The sequence below is a fragment of the Python bivittatus genome, unplaced genomic scaffold, assembly GCF_059951505.1.
Source record: "Python bivittatus isolate LINGU-HERP-01145 unplaced genomic scaffold, Pbiv_v1 ctg000020_np1212, whole genome shotgun sequence".
Classification (NCBI taxonomy): domain Eukaryota; kingdom Metazoa; phylum Chordata; class Lepidosauria; order Squamata; family Pythonidae; genus Python; species Python bivittatus.
This window is the reverse complement of record NW_028277030.1, coordinates 105,150,776-105,168,528: the sequence shown is the minus strand read 5'-3', so window position 1 is coordinate 105,168,528 and position 17,753 is coordinate 105,150,776. Positions and strand designations below refer to the sequence as shown.

At 40.8% G+C, this 17,753-nt stretch overlaps 1 protein-coding gene across 1 annotated transcript; it reads right to left on the bottom strand.

Moving 5' to 3' along the window:
* Window positions 1–226: 226 nt before the first annotated feature.
* Window positions 227–17,525, bottom strand: LBH (LBH regulator of Wnt signaling pathway). The gene is made up of 3 exons (XM_007438652.4): window positions 17,244–17,525; window positions 13,414–13,513; window positions 227–2,814 (listed from the first exon to the last, which is right to left on the bottom strand). The coding sequence occupies exons 1-3, from the start codon at window positions 17,267–17,269 to the stop codon at window positions 2,626–2,628; spliced, it is 315 nt and encodes a 104-aa protein (XP_007438714.1). The 5' UTR covers window positions 17,270–17,525; the 3' UTR covers window positions 227–2,625.
* Between the last annotated feature and the right edge of the window lie 228 nt (window positions 17,526–17,753).

Here is a 17,753-nt window from a genome sequence, read left to right as displayed (position 1 = left end):
TTTAAAAAATAAAAAATCCACTCCTCCTGGCTTCAGTGAAATAAAAGGACAATGAACGTGGTATTGCTATACCAGTGGATCCTCCTGTCCATCTTTGCCATAAAACGAAGGTACAGTTGCTTTGTTCAGTGAGATCTTTCTACCTTCATCCAAATTCCTGAGAGACATTTATCAAAAAGGCTGTGGGAAGCTAGAGCTTTAAATAAAAGACACCTCTTAACTTAAGAATTTGGAAAGCATTTTCAAACTTTATTTACAACTGTCACAGTGACAAAAGTAGTTTGAAAAAAATGCTAGCTTTTTCCCTGAGGCTCAAAAAAGAATTTTACAGAAATATAGAATGTAATATATAACAGGAAAAGTTCCACTGGAGTGCTTTGTTCCTCAGACACATTCAAAAGTGACAGAAATACAAGCAACAATTGTATGTTTTAAAAAAGAAGCAGAAATGATATGCAAATATTTAAAGACAAACAGCATTCCCACTCTGTCCTTAAGCATTAAGGATATTTGCTTTTCTGAGTGGTTAACATTTGACAACTTCAAACTGGGACAAAAATGGAGAAACAAAAAGTAATTTTTGAAGGAAAAAAAAATAGGGCAATTCAGGTTGGGTGCAGGTGTAAAAGCTTTTTTTACTGAACAGCAAGACAAGAACAGATTCCAGGATACAAAAAAACATCTGGATCCATCCATTTTAAAGCAACCTTGACAAAGCAAGGATGCAAGACAAATTTCAGTGATGCCCAAACATCCACCAAGACAGGTAGTACATGTGTGACAGGTTCTTGGCTGCAAAACACACACACAAGAACACTCAACTACATCCCTACAACCTCACACCCACATGTAACAATGATTCACAGCTGTTAAGTTATTGCCATTATGTGGAAAACACATGCGAGACGAGACTGAAAAAAGTAACCCTGCTGATTTCAACAAGCAAATACTCTAAACCGTTACCAGCAATTTTACTACTCATGAGGTATCAAATATAAGTGTGTTTGTGTGTGTGCATGTGTGTGTGTGTGTTTTATATGTAACACATATACAGGGTTCCAATAAATTAGGAAAGGAATGGAAAAGGTCATGGGAAACTGAGGATTACTTTGACTATCTTGTTAAGGCCATAATGTTTATATGTGACATAGTTTTAGTTTCTCCAAAATTAATATGGAATCACTGGCTTTTAATTTCTGAAAGTGGTACTTGAAATTTCAACTTTGTGGAACTTCCTGCCAAGAAGTCAGATACTGTTTTCTTATGAGGCTGTCAATTTAGCTTATCTGACTCTTTGTTTGCCTTCTCCGAAGAGATACATGGGACATGAAGAATAAAGATTACAATGGGGAATTTAGAACCTGTTAACAAGTTAAGCCGATAAAAAAATCCTGCAGGTTCAAAAAAGCATGTTATCTTCTCCACAATACTGAGACACTGTAATACCTTTAGTTTTTGAAGAGAAGCCCTGCTTTCCTTCAACAATTACTTCCATCATCCTGCTTTTAGAGGGGGTACCAACTCTGCTCAGTTTCTTCCCGTTTAACAGCCTTGGTTGGCTCCTGTACTATAATCGTGAGTCCTTGATCCAGCATTAACACATGACTAAATCATAAATCAGTGCTGCTGAAAAAGCTGCATTTCACAGCAACCAGATGCATTACTGGCAGGGAAAGTTAACAGCAGCTTCAGTAGCAGGAAAGAAAATACCCTTATTTTTCATGTCAAAATCTCCTGAAGTTTTTCTGAAGAAGCATTTCTTCTCATCCTACCTCCCAAACAAAACAGAATGTGACCTTTTACAGCCTAAACAAAATAACTGCAGAACAAGTAGTAAAGGCCATTTCTACAGTCAACAGCACAATGGCCATACAAAGCTATTCACTGCGAGGTTAAAATGCATGCTTAAAGAGGTGCCAGGAAAGGAAAAGACAGAAAAATATAGTTTATGTGCAGCAGGTGAGCAAGCTAATGCCAGACGCTGCAGTCTGACAAAGATGGTGCGACTTTAAGAGGACACTAGGCTGCAGAAGGCCAACCTAGTTATTGACCCATATAACTTGCTCCTCTATGCTGTTCAGCAGGAAGGCTGCCTAATTTGGTAACACCATAGGAGCATTTCAGTGGCTTGTCTTCCAGCCTCTGAACACATGCACACATTAAACCAGAAGGAGCACTATAAGAAGGCAAGGTTTTGAGAGATGAACACTATTCTCATGCATTTGTAGCCAAAGGCAGTCCCTTACAGAACTCAGCTGCATTTATACTTGCAGTTTTTTCTTCTAATGCCACACACTTCTGAAGAAGCATGCTTCCTGCTGGCCTATTCCTCCACCAAAGCGCCCTCTAATTTCCTGGCTGCCCCAGGCAACCACCACAGAATTCAACAATGATCTTGAGAAGGGCAATCATTTTTGGCTTGTTTTGCCTGCCCAAACTTTCTTAGTTTTAGCTGGAGATTGTCACGTCAAGCGCTTCAGTTCTCAATAGAGAATATGAAAAAAACTAAGATCTTGCAGGTGCAAAATTGAATGTCTTTTGTAGAAAAGACCCTTCAGAAAGCTGTTCTCCCTTCCCTCAAGATGACCTAACATCTTGAGTAGAACAGAAGACCTTTGGTGCTGTTTACTGCTCCTTGCTCTCTTTCTTTGCTTCATCACAGTTCTGTTCCTCTTCTTCCTGGACCAGGAACTCCTCAGGTGGCCATCTTAATTCTCCACTCTCTACATCTCCTTCTGTTGGCTCCACCACAATGGAAGGGAGACGGTCCTTCAGCTTACAATAGCGATCAAAATCTGAAGGGTCGGGGAAAATCTGAAATAAGAGATTTACAGTAATCAATGTCTCCACTGTATTTTTGGTAGACTTTCTTTTAATCACAGCTGTCCAAGTAGCCCCCTGTGAACTTCACAGAAGAAAAAAGTTTTGAACTTAGACCCACCCATATTCAAAATCCATATTATCCTAATTAAACTGATATGATCTCTTATCAGAAGTTTTAGAGCATGGTAGGCAAACTGAGATTCTCAGACAACTTTCATATGATGTTCCATAAGTGATCATTTTAAAACCCTCCAGATGTTGCTGTTCTACAGCTTTCAGCAGCCAGCATGGTGACTGGTAAGGGATGCTAGAAGTTCTAATTCAGAAATGTTTAGGGAGTCAGAAACTCCCACTGAACTAGTTGTCTTTCCTCTACTAGCTGGCTGGCAGATAAAAGGAGATAGTTTCACCCACGCTGGCACTAATGGCAGTCAAAAGTTCACCATACCCCAAGGGAATGCAGTCTCCCCAGCCTGATTTAAGACAACACATCTCTGACTGAAAACAAGCATGCCTTTCATGTAATGGTTACAATCTGGATGAGATCTACCTCCAGTCTATTGGCCAGTTCACAAAATGCACTTAGCTGTCAATGACATTCTTCACATGCAGGCTTTTCAGATGACACACTCTGTATAGGCTGCCCTTGAAGAGCATTTGGAAGCTGCAACTGGTCCAGAATGCCATGATGCAGGCCATTTAGTGCATGTCTTGATGGACTCATGTACCACTACTGCTCCATGAGCTACACTTACTTCCAGGGAGTTTCCAGTTGCAGTTTAAGGTGCTGGTTATTGCCTATAAATCCGTACATGGCACAGTGCAGGTTATTTATGGGATGAGCCTTTACTCATCCCACCAGACCCAATAGGGTGGGTATGTTCTGGGTCCCTTCTATGAGCAATGTCATCTAGCAGGATCCAGGAGACATGCCTTCTCTGTCATAGCACCTGCCCTATGGAACAGCATCCCTCTCAAAGTCTGAATGGCCCTGACCCTGTCAGCCTTCCTTAAGGCTTCAAATGCCTTGTTTTTCCTCAAGTATTAGGTGAGCCCAGTTGGTTTGTCAGTCTGCTGTTTGATTTGTAAAATGGAAGGGATTTTTGGACCACAGGTACATTGCATTTGATTGTTATTAGAATTTTTCAAACATTATTTTGGGCTGTTGTTGCTTTGGCTTTTACTTACTTTTAGCTGCTGTATTTGTGAGATAGGTGACCATATAAATGGTTAAACAAGGAAAGCTCTCTTTTACATGTTTGTACACAAAAGGTGATGCTGGGAAAACTGATCTGCAAGTTACCCTAATGTCTATAAATAAGTACCAACTGTGATTGTAATGCACTTAAAGGATCAAAAATGCAACAGATGTCCTACCCATCAATTTCCTGTACTCTAATTATATATAGTTCAGGTCTGGAGCTAGACCTGGATCACCCATAATGTATGAATTATGGCAATGCTTGATGAACTGGACGTTACCAAACAACCCACTATGCTCATAACTCTCCTCTTGCAGCATTGTTTCATCTCTATTCCTGATACTCCACTGGATTCTTGCCAACATCAGACTATACACAAATATCAGTATTTTCAACCTCTACATTAAGTAATCTGCTATTTTCCTCTGTCCAAGTTAGTACTGCCAGATACCACTGTTTGCAAACCAGCATCTTGACAACTCCATCGTCTCACTATTTGAGTCTGTGCAGCTACTAAACAGGTACTATTTCCTAGGCCAGCCTTTGCCACCCTGGTGTCCCAGCTGTTTTAGACTCTAGTTCCTACCACCTCAAGCGAGCACATGCATTTGACCTAGGGATGCTGAGAGTTGCATTCCAACATATTTGAGTATTATGTAAATAACCAACTCCCTAACTAGGTGGATATGGGACATTTTCAAAACAACTCCCTGATAACACTAACTTCTAACAACTAAAATACTGCATCCAGTTCTGGTGACAATGCAAAAAAGATCCTGAGGCCTTAGAGTGCAAAGAAGAGCAACAAAGTTGATAAAGGGTCTGGAGGCTAAATCCTATGAAGAACGGTTAAAGGAACTAGGTATGTTTAGCTTAACCAAGAGAAGACCGAGGGGAGACATGATAGCAGTTTTCCAAAACTTAAAGGGGTGCCACAGGGAAGAGTGTTGATTTATTCTCCATAGCACCTGAGGGTAAGACAAGAAGCAATAAGTGGAAACTTGTCAGAGGGAGATCCAACTTGGAAATAAGGAGGAATTTCCTGACAGTGAAAACTATTAAGTAGTGAAACAGCTTGCCTCCTGGAGTTGTGGGTGCTCCATCGCTGGAAGTTTTCAAGAAAAGATTGGACAACCATTTGTCTGAGATGGTATTAAGACTCCTGCCTTGGGAAGGGGTTGGACTAGAAAATCTCCAAGGTCCTTTCCAACCCTATGATTCTATGATCTATTAAAACTCATGTGAAAATAACTGCAATATTGAAGTCTGATCTATTCCACACTAGGCATTTTCATCCCATCAGTCCTACTCTGACCATTACAAAGCTACTATAAACTAAATTGGAGTTTCCATCTCACCATTAGAACAAATCAGATTTTTATTTATTTATTGTATTTATTTTCAAATTTATATATTTATTGATTTATTGGACTTGTCCCTGCCCATCTCCCTACAATGGGGGACTCTGGGCGGCTTACATCAAAATTAAAATCATAAATACATGATTAAAAGTTATAAAAAGAACCATACTTACAGAAATAAAAAAGAGATTAAAAGATCCAAGAGGCCAATAGAGGCCGCACCAGGCCGCTAAGGGGCTAGCCAATCCCATTTCTGACACCCTCCCTCCCCAATTTATATATGTTGGCCATCTCACTGTACAAGTGACTCTAGTGGCCAGATGACCAAACGAGTCCTGTTTCCAGATCCTAAAGGTTGTATATAAAGCATCAAGTTGAGCTCTCTATCCCAACTAATCACTGTATCTCTATTGAAGAAAATTTTTAAAATGTTGGCATTTATTTAGAGTTGCTTTCCTCAGCATGGCATTTCCAAATTGTTCAGAACTACAATTCCCATTATCTCCAACCAGCACTATCAAGTGCCTATAGGCTGGGGGAAGAGAGGAGCTACAGCCAAACTCAGCTCATAGGTATCAGGTTAGATAAGCCAATATACATCATCAGTGTGGGAATAGCATCACAGGACACAATAGCATTAAGCCTTCACTGTTATGGCAAGTACAGTAGGTCAAAGTGGAATAGCTATTTCAAAAATATGCTGACCCACCCCATTTTAAACTAAGGAATAAATGATTTCTTTAAATAAACATCCCATATATGTGTGTGTGTGTGTGTGTGTGTGAGTGAGTGAGTGTGTGAGTGAGTGAGTGATTTAGATAGCCTGAAGAATCTTATCTGTAATAGCTGCAGAGATAGAAGAGGTCAGGATTTTTCCACCAAGTCATGCTTTTTTAAAATAATCAAGGAAGCATAAAAATGAGATGTTGCAATTGCACTCAAGGATTAGAGATGGCCCAATGGAAAATAAATGAAGTCACATTTCCCAGCACATGACAGACAGGGAAACAAGGATAAGCTGTCAATAAAAGCAAAGAAACAAGAGCCTTTGCATAATGACATTTTAATCCATGAAGGAGTTCAGCTGAATATTGCTTACCCTCTTCTCTTTACAGAAGGGACAGTTCACAATTGTTGTCCTAATCCTTGCCCCCAATCCTTCACATAGTTAGAATGTGTGTGACAGACTTGAAAACTATCTTTGTGGTTTTCAGAGCTGAGCACTGAGGAAGGGGGCAAACATTTTCTTTTGCTCTGAATGCTAACTAAGATCTAATGCTAAGATTTCCTTGAACTCAATTCCTGGTGACTACATAGTTTTCTTGAAGCTTGATTTGTCACTGCTTTCATCCAGGATGGTTTTTCAACTTCTCAGTTTAGCCTACAACCCTGAGTTTTTCTGGTGGTCTCCTATCCAAGTCTAACCAGATCCAGTTCTGGTTAATATTGGAGATCAGCTGTTAGGTACTACCGTCTGCTGTAGACAATCACCCTCTACCCTCAACAAATATATTCAGTCTACAATTTCCATCAAGATTAATTCTGAAGTACAGATTTTACAGCTGAAATATTCACACCTAACTTTTCTGCTTCTTCCCATTGCTTACTTTTTGTTACACTTTGCCTGATGCAAGAATCCTACATACCCTTTTGAGCCATTTTGGCTGGCCCTAACAAAAGCAATGGTAAGCTACAGAGTTCGTATCTTCTCCACGAAAGTCACTTGTTATTGTGCACCAAGTTGCTTCTGCACAATTTTCTAGAGAGGATTTAATTCCCTTCCTGTGCTGCATTTTATGTAATTTTTCCAATAATCTTCATCTATGGCAGCAGCAACAGTTTTTTTATATAAAAAATAAGCATTAAAAAAACCTCTCTCTCAGGCAGCAGAGACATAGTAAGTAAATTGATACATTCTGGATGAATTCTGGGGGCTGCCATAGAGGGAAGAACCAAATGGCAGAAAATCACTTGACCATTCAAATATAGTAACAAGTTACCATTATTTTAAGTATTATTTTATTCAGAATTTTCATAGCCGGCAAGAGTACTTATTCACTGGGCACCTCAAAGAGGAGAGAAAAATAAAGCTCTAAACTTGAAGATAAACATCTTTTTCCTGTGCCAAGTGACACCCCACCCCACTCCTCTAGACTTGACTGAACTTAGCCCCAGAATGGAAAAAAAGTTTAACCACCATAAAAAAAAATTGCTATGTGTGAGCCTGCTTCCTAATGACTAAAAGAGAAGCGCTCTGCTGCAGTGTGTACAAGTTGCCCATATAAAACCAAGCCTCGCTAATAAGGAAACCAATAATACTGAGAAGACATTACAAGCACCTCTGTCTAGTCCATACAGCCTACAAGGCTTTCAATGAAACTAGCAATAGGATACAGAACATACTTAGCCAGTGCTGTCACAATCTAGCCAGCCCCAGCTTACAGATAGTACTGTCTGGTTGCAACCCCAGGCATTTGCAACACGACCCGGTGAGCCTACCAGAGACACATTAAGACTCTACTTTTGGCCACTTCTGTAGGATGACAAATGCAGAGGTCACAAGTCACCTAGTTGGCCCATTTGGGGCTTGATGAACACTGACGGTATTGATAGTTCAGAGGTTTTGGCTTGGTGGATCACAAGGAGGTTTGCCTTTAACACTGTTTAAAAACAACACCCACAAGGACAGCCCAAAATAATCAAATGCGCTATGTAGTCCAAGCCATGTATACCAGAATCACTTCCATTTCTACAGCAGGTAGATAAGGGACAAATCTTGTGTGCACAATACACACTACAAGAGATTCACCCTGACTTCATCTGCAGACAGAAACTCATCCGGAAGGCTTCAAATTCACTGCTGCTTCACCCAACAGTTTAGTTTACTTACACATCAGCTTTGAGTGCCTGCTCTCATCAGGATCAATAGATTTAGTTAACCAGCCCTTCATGGCAATTTGAATATAAAAAACAGGACACTTGCCTCTAAATGTTGTTTACTCAATCCAGCTACCACAATGAGAGAGGCTGTTTCAACAGTCATCACTTCAGATTCCGTTCTGAGTTTTATTTTTTAAAAGGAGTTTCAATGCAACATTATTTTGACAGCAGAGTAGGGAAATTTTAGTCCTTGGTCAACTTCCGTTTCAAATACCATGATTAGTGCTAGAGTCAATTGTCATTAACAGAGTCAGCTTGGAAAAAGGATATAATCATTTCCAAGTAGAAAGGATAGTAGGAGAACACAATGGATGTGATCCCAAATCTAGGCTGAAAACTAGCAAAGTCTCTGTTTCGGCATTCAAACCACCTTTGAAACAGAAAGAATAAAACTCACTGAACAGGAACTTTGGGATATTTACTCACCCTTAAAATAGATATTCATTTTGACCACTTTGCCATTCTCAGCTACATGTTGAGATATTAATAAAACGTAGAGGGAGAATAGCTTCCATACATTACAACATTACTACACAGTTCCAAATTCCTTGTCCTCCTTAAAATGAAGAGGGCAAAAGTCTATGTATGCTCTGGATGTTTTTCCTGGCCTCGATTTGTTATTTATTTAGCAAATAAATAAATAAATTTCCAGACTGTTGGACTATAGCCTCCAGCATCCAACCAGCATTAGCAATTCCAGCTGAGGGATGTTGGAAGCAGGAATCCAGGATATTTGCAGTTTGCCAGGCTAAGGAAGGTTCTGATAAAGGATTGCTAATTTTAACATTAGCCACCTTTGATAATGCTGGACTTTTATTACTCAAGACTGTGTTGAAAAGCTCTTCCACACTATAAAAGAAATAATTTCTCTTAGAAAAGAAAGCTAGGTTAGTTTTTACATGCAGGTCATTTGGGCGGAGGGCAGAATCTGAATTTTAAATATACAGAACCACTCCCTGCTGCTTGCCTGAAATGGTACCACTCAGATAAGCTGAAACATCTGGGTGAGGGTTCAGATTTAACAAGCAAAAATAACTATAAAAACTCTAAAGGTTCCAGTTCAAGACAAACAACCTTGTGCATTCCAGACGCTTTGGACTATAATTCCCATAAACTCTTCCTCATTTTGGATGAGGCTTATGGGAATGAAAATCCAAAATCAAACCAGGTAACCTGCTGTCTGTCTGCATATGTGATTTTAGTTACAACCTCCAAATGATTTAATCTCAAGCAATTTATTGGGATTTTTTTTCTCATTTGATTTCTTGTTGGGCTATTGAAGATGCAGATCTATTGTTATTCTAGTAGGGGGAGATGGGCGGCATACAAGCCTGAAAATAAATAAAAAAAATAAATAAAAAAAATAAACAATTATTTTAATTTTTATGAACAAATTAAATGAATTTATGAATTTATAAATAAAATGAGCTCTATTCTTCACCTCCAAAGAGTTATCAGTAACTAATTTTTTTTTTTTTTAAAGGATGCAAAACTTCAAATCAAAGATGCTTATAAAGAACCAAGCCAAAGTCAAGCAATAGAAAAGCTTGGAGAGCATCAGAGGTCAGCTTCAGAATCCATTCCAGCTGGATTACTTATTTTCTCTCTTTACCCCAATTCCACGTTATCTAAAATGTGATCCAGTGGTTGCAAGTGGCCTACCAGCATCTATTTGGTACTCTTCAGAGTGGGCCTCTAAAAAAATTGTATATGATACCATTTGGTAGTCTCTAAAAATATGGGCCTCTAAAAAAAATTGGAATGGGGGCTTATGGGGCAAAATGGGTAGCTTCTTAAGTTTTGCAGATGCTTAAAGCACCTACTTCATCTTTTAGAACTCCTGAAAACCCCTCCCAAAATGGGCACTGACTCTGCCCACTTTTAGGATGCAGCCCACAGCATGCCTTGCAAAGCCTGGTATTGTTACTTCCTAGGATTCCTATTTAAGTCTTGAAGACAGATACAGTTCTGCAGCTTTGTCTGTTCACAAATGCATTACTTAGCAGTTGACTGAGAACTCAGAACAGGAGGAAACAAGCCTTGAGATCACATTTGAGGTGTAGCACTTCCTGATTTGATTGGAGTAGGCAGCTGTTACTTTGAGGAATGCTGACATTTGAAAGAGCACAATGCAATACAGACATTTTTGGTAGGAGTAACAGCTTAGGATGAGCAGAAAATTTTTTCTGCCCACCCGCTGGAACAAAATGATGTTCTAAGGCTGACTAGTTCTTTATGTAGAATCAAATCAGCAAAACAATAGTAACCCTCTAAAAAAGTGCAATTCTCTACAGCTTCCACTGCCTTCCTCTTTCAGATTCACAAGGAGAAAAATTGCTCTCCTAACCTCAGAACTTGGGGGGGGGGGAGATTAGTCTCTACCCTACCCATGTATCTCTAGATGTCTTGTGAGAGATAACAAGGAACCTACAACTCCCAACTGTACAGTAACAGAAACTCTGAAGATCTAAAAGCGTTTAAAGATCTAAACTGGCTTGCAGATTTGTGTTTAGGTTCAGCAAGAAATTGGCTGTACCCGTTGAGCCACCACTTGTGTGCCATTTTCAACCCATCTACTATAGGCCCAAAGTCATGATGAGTTGGGCAGCCTTATAAATTTAAATTATAAATTTTAAAAAATAAATCTGGATCTCCAGCTCTATTTATGTTCACTGGCAAGCAATCATTTCGTGTTCAGGGGCAAGCAAACTTTTAAATTTAATTTAACTTTAATTTTTTTAACTTAATTTTCTCCTAATATTTAATCAGAAAGGAGCTAAAAATGCAGGCAGTATTACTAATTAGAGCATAGAAAGCACCAACATGTAAACAGTGTTACTCTAAAGATCTCTGGCATCCAATGATTGTCTTGCAAATATATAGACAATCAATGTGTCTATATAAGTTCAGAGAATGACTTTGGCACCCTAAAATTATCTGAACTAGAGGTACAGACATAGCACAAGTGAGGGTGAGGCCAAAGCCAAACTTCTAGTCATTCTAAATGACAGATTTTGCAAATACAACTAATACGTTTGAGAGACTTAAGTCACTGAACTCTGCTCTTCCATCTCATTCTTTTGAAATATTTATGAATACTTATAAACAGTTTCTTTTTGCTACACATAAGTAAAACTTCTGGTTTGATGAGTTAACAAAGTTAATGGACATAAACTTTTTCCAGATCAATTTCAATTTCATGTAGCATGAGCTTATAATGTGCTTGTTCTGAGAGATGGAGATTTAAAAGACATTCCTCAAAAACACTTTAAAATGTGAGTTACTGTGGATGATTTATGAGCCAAAATACAGTCATGAAATCATCCCAAGTCCAAACCGTGCCAACTCTTTGCGGGCAGGAAGAAGCAAAAAGATAATCAATGTGCTGAAGCCCATTGATCCAACAAGGCTTCTGCTTCATTCAGGCCAAGCTGTATTGGGGTCTGAGCGCATTGACCGTACTCCAGATTGCCAAAGTTATCTGAACCGCAAAGGTTACTTACTCTAATACAGGTCAGTCTCAAAATAGCTAAGACCCTTGAGCCTTACAATGGAAATTCATGTGGCTTTTTTCAGCTCTGATGCAATGTTTTCTAACTGTATTTTTCCATTGGGATTCATTCCAAAATGAACTCCCAAGTTTAAAAAAAAAAACAACCCACATTGTTAAAATTAGCCTGAAGTAACAAAGATTCCTTGCACTACCATTCGCCTAAAGGACATTTTTTGAGATAATTGAATGTGGAAGCTAAGACAGAAGTGCTATACACACCTTCCATTCAAAATACAGAGCAGAATTAATAGCCACTGAGGGGGGGAGGGAACCCTCATGGAGTTAAAAATGCTTAAGCAAACCTACTATTAATATACAAAATCAAAAGACCACTTTATACAGAGCAATCTACACATGCTTCCTCAGAAATAAGATGAAAGAACTTGAGATGCACTGAATCAGATCAAAGCCCTATATAGCTGGTTATTCTGTTTCTACAGTGAGCAGCCAGTTCAGTATGGGGTGTCCACAAATTGGACCCAAGTGAAACAGCACTCTTCCATTCCTTTTTATTGTACCATTGATATGCTGTTCACTTCCATTTCAGGCTTGCAAACACTGATATATAATAACATCCAAAGTAACCAATCATTAAATCCAGCCAAGAATCTGTTAAAAAAAAAACACAAAATCCTCAAAGCCAGGGTTAGAAAGAAATGTTTTAAGGCTATGCACTAAAGTAATCTATAGTAAGAAGAAAGGTATTTTCAACCTCAGTGTCAAATTTAGTCCAAGTTCTAGGAGCCACTGTGAAAAATTGCACAATTAGATGATCATATTAAACACATAAATGGTGGGCCAGCAATGCAGTGGTTTAGTACAGGGAGTGATATGATACACTCACCACCTGTGCTAGTGCAATCTGGGCCAGGTGCAATCTCTGGGTCATCTTCAAGGGCCACCCCATGCACAGATCATTGTAGTAATCCAACCTTGAGGCCAGCGAAACATGTGTCACCAATGCCCAATCTTGCTTTTCCAGGAATGACACTGACAACTAATTTATCACCCGAAGTTGATAAAATGCCTCTTTGCCAATGATCTGTGCCATTTCTAGATCCAACAGGACACCAAAGAGGTGAACCTAGTCCTTAAAGGAAACTACAATACCCCACATATATTCAGATCAAACCCATCTCCCATATCCTAAATGATCCTAAATATTTGGTATTTAGAGAGATATAGCCATAATGTCTAGTACCACTGATCATCTTATCTTCTGGAAGCAAGGCTTATCCTTCATGAATGTATCTGTTAGATTCCTCAACAGATATTTTTCTCCTATCTGTTTATATATTTACTTGGAAATAAGGCCCTCCAAGATCCCTCCAAACCCAAAATAGACTAGCAGCCTGACACTGTGCTTACTAACTGCTCTTGCCAAGGAAGCATTATAAACAGCTTTGTAAATTTTAAAATATTAAGAACTAATTCATCAGCCTTCTAAAAAGATTACTATCTAATCCCAGCTGAATCCATGAACAACTTGCAATTAAGTAGCTACACTAAGTGTTTTGCATGGCAGTGAATTTACCTGATAGGATAGGCCATCCTTGCGGGGGCTTAAACCAATCTCATCCATAGTTGGAGCACTCATCACCTCAGTCATGTCAGCTGATCTCAAATAATCAGGGCTGGAAGCAAAAGCAGAGAGACAACTTCAGCAGTTACCCCTTTATTCAGCCACAATTAACAGTAGACAAGCAAAGAAGAACTAGGACTCCATATTGTTAAGGAATTCTAATACAGAATAAGAGACTAAACCATTTCAATGCATATTTCCGGTCTTATTTACTTTGGAAAGAAAATACTTCAACCTATTCTGGAACACAGGAAATGAAAAGTTAAAAGGCCGAACTGGTTTGCCCCAAAGATGCACTTGGACACATTTTATTAGAACCCACCCTCTATTTTTACAATATCACCTGGAAACAGTATAATGCATCTTCTACAGTAGTGTTTTTCAACCTTAGCAACTTTAAGCTGTGTGGACTTCAACTCCCAGAATTCCCCAGCCAGCATAAATGCTGGAGAATTCTGGGAGTTGAAGTCCACACAGCTTAAAGTTGCTAAGGTTGAAAAACACTGCCCTGCAGAATCTGTGAAAGCTTCACAAAAGTTAAGAATTTTAAACCCAAGCCATGGCTCTTGCTTTGAATTTTTACTGACTTCCTTTAATTCAGATAGATTCATTCTACAGCCCCAGTTTCAGTATCAGTGCAAAGAGTAAATTATGTACTGCCTTACACTCATTGTTTCCAGTATAATTAATTTTGAAAGCAAAAGTAGATTTGCATGCATGTAAGTAACTTCTGTATTTTAACATGTGCTAATTCCATTTCAATTTCCAGGCACAGTAATTCTTAAAACTTTCTTGCAGACACTCATGTTTTAATTGAAACAGACAATGAATGTAGCATGGGGCTACCATAAAGAAATGGCATTGCAGTTTATTGGCTGCTCTACACTGAAAGGCATCTTCTAGAATATTTACTCCAGATAATAAAATGCAAGAATGTCAATATACTAGCATAAAGAATGTGTATCCATCAATCACCAGTGGCAGATCTATAATGGGTAGAAGGTTATATTGTAACAGTCAGGCATAGGGCTGGTCTTTATTTCTTGCCTGCCCTTACAAGTACCTGCTGCTCTTCTAAATTAGCACTTTAAGCACTAGAAATACTGAATGGCCAGCATTAGCTTTGTCAGGTTTGCTTAGTTAAAAACAACCATAAGCTGGATCATCCCAAGGAATCATTTGCACAAGTAACAACGGTATCAGTACAATTTATTATCATAATATCATTATGATATACACATCTCACTTAAAATTACAGATTTCTGTTACTAGGAGCTTACACTTTTGTTTTGATTAGACATAGAGCAAAAAAGTATGAAACCAACCATGCTTGCTCCTGCTGCATCTTAGTAATATATTCAAGGGAAGCAACATCTAGCAGAGTCAGCCTAGTTTTGCATATTCCAGGTTACATAAAGTGAGAGCACTGAGTAGATTTCTTTCCTTCCCAATTTCTTTCCTTCCCATTCTTTGTCCCTTGGTTCTATGTATCCTAAAGGCAAAAAATACATCTTTCTGTACACTTCACTCTCACCTCCCTAACTGGGTGTTATAACTTTCTTTACAGCAAATTTAGAGAAAAACAGCATCAATTCTGCTCTGTGAAGTGGCAACAAGTTGGTCAGAATTATCTGCAGGAATTATTTAGAGCTAGCACCTAACACAGAGGGGCAACTTCAAACAGCCTTCATGTACAAGAAAATGGGGAAAGAACATTGTAATAGGGATTTGAGGTTATCCAAACAGCTAAGCCCTCCTTTAAGATCATCAGAAGAGAAAACACAAAAGTTGCAGCTAAATGGAACACCGGTCTGTTTTTTGTTTTTTTACAATATACATGGAAGTCCCCAAAGGCTAGTTAACTGGCCAGGGAACCATCCAAGTTGCAATGTCTGGCAACAGAACTGTACACAAAGCAACAAGAGCATTTGCCAAGAAAGATAAAATACATCAGTTGCCAAAGATCTCAGCACTTCGACTCACAGGTTTTATAGAGGAAAGTTCACTTTGTTGACATTCTTTCTGCACTAGCTCTTTCAGAAGAGGTGCAAATTTTAATTGTGTCATACTTGCCAGTTGTACCCAGACTACTGGGTTCTGGTAAAGGTGATGAGAATTTACTGTCTGTCTGCCAAAAGATATTTATAATTCTAATGGCATTTGTCAAGGGAAGCACTATTATTCAGGCTGTGTATGAGAGAGAGAGAGAGAGACAATGAGAATATCTGCACACCAGGGCTTAATATCTCAGGGGGGCTATTTTTCCTCTCCCTCCCTCTGCCGAAAAGCAAAAATACTTTAAGCATCCTTACTTATGCCAAGCCAGCCTTTCTTGAAAACGTTCCAGGAAGGTGATTACACAACTTTGCCGCAGCTCACTCCTCTTCTAACAACAAAGAAACTGTGCTGCACTCAGCTCTAAAGTGTAAGCCTAGCCCCTCAAATGCACCTGCCATAAAGTACAGATTTGGGGGTTTATCCTGAGCCTCATTTTTGCCTAAGTCCGAATTTTCAAACGCAGGGCTAAATCAGACGGAGCCAGGAGTTTCTGAACTTCTAGGCAGAGCCTCTTGTTTTCCACTCCGGGTTACTGTGCCGTGTTCGCTCACACATTCAGAATGACAGATCGGGGCTTCTGGGTTAACTGAAACTGCCAGAAGGCAGCTACTGACAAAATCTGGGGTCCATTCTTCTCTCCCCCCACCCAGCCCTTAGTCAAGGTTGCTACTTCCGGACAGGAAGAATACCAAAAGCAGCAAGTGCTGCGGCGGCGACACCCGTTCCCCCGTGTAACGTCTGCAGCCTCCTGCTTTTATCGATCGTCTTGAAAGCAGCAGCTGCTGAGCGGCAAACTTCCTACTGTGATTAAGTTTCCGCCAGCTCAAAATAGCGTCCCCCCCATCGGGGGGGGGGGCGAGAAGCCCCGATAAGGAAACGGGGGAAAAACTGGGGGATCTTCACCGGCACCCCAAACATTCTCCACTGTTTTGTTCGGACACTGATGTCCGTGATGCCCCCCGCCCAACGCTTACGGGATGCTGCTCTGTAAGTCAAAAACCCAGGGAACTAAACAGTTGTAATTAAGAATCCCGAGAAAAGAAAACAGCCGGTTTTTGTTTTGTTTTTTCACCGAACCCAAGCCAGTGGGTATTTTGTTTTCTCCACGGAGCTCCAGCTGGAAGAAATTAACACTCGCTGACAAAGTCCCCCGGGACATCGCAAGCAGGAAGCGTCGATGCGGACAGCCTCTTCGCGAGAGGAGCGCTGCCACCTCGCCCCGCAACCGAATCCGCCACGGCTCCTCTTGCAAGAAGCCCAGATCGCCTGAACCGGCTCCCCTGGCGCGGTGAAGCGGAGGCTGAAGAACCGCTTCGGAGGCAGCCTCTCTTCCCAGCAACAGGACGTGCCGCGACTGCTAAGCAGCTCCACGGAACGTCACCCGCCGTCTCGAGGGGCTGCAATCCGCCGCACGCCTCCGGGAGCTCAAGGGGACCCGCTTGCGGGTGAACGAGGACCGGACCGGACCGCAGGCGCCGTCGTGCGCGTTTTGCGCCGGAATGGAGGCACGCGCCCACGGCTTGTGTTCGTGGCGCCCCTCCCCCTCCTCCTCCTTTGTTTCTCCCTCCCGCCTCCCCCCGCACGCCCTCAAACATTCCGTCAAGTTCTGGAGTTCTGGAAGCTCGAAGAGGCGGCGCTTGCCCGCCGAAAACCTCTCCCGATTCCACCTCTGCCTTCGACCTGCACCTCGCCATCCACGCCGCAGAGCCGCGCGCAGTACTCACCAATGAATGGGGAAAAATACAGACATGAAGTCCTAACAAAGAGGTCGACCCAACGTCCTTTGCAGCTCGGCACAGGAATAGTGCAGGAAGAGGACGAACTAAACAAACAGAGAGAGAGAGCGCGCGGGCTAATCTTCCCCGTGAGAAGCTCTCGCCAAGGGATCTCTCCGAAGATAAACGCCCCTTAGGATTTTTCGAGTTGGCTGGGTTGAAGCTGCTCGGTTGGCGTGTTTCTCCTACACGAAGCAGCCACAGGTTTGTTCCGCTAAACTGACCAGCACAAAGAATTTGAGAGCTATTTTTATAGACGAGGGAGGCGTGCCTCGGCTCACAAAGCCCGCCCCTCCCTCCGATGATGTCACAAAACTCATGAATGGTTTCGTGCGTTCGGCCTGTAGCGAAGCCGCGCCTCGGAGCATTCCTATTGGACGCGTACTCTGGCATCATCTTCGGCACGAGCCCGGCTTGCCGCTGGTGTGTGTTGTTACCTAACCCAGATCTCCGTCGATC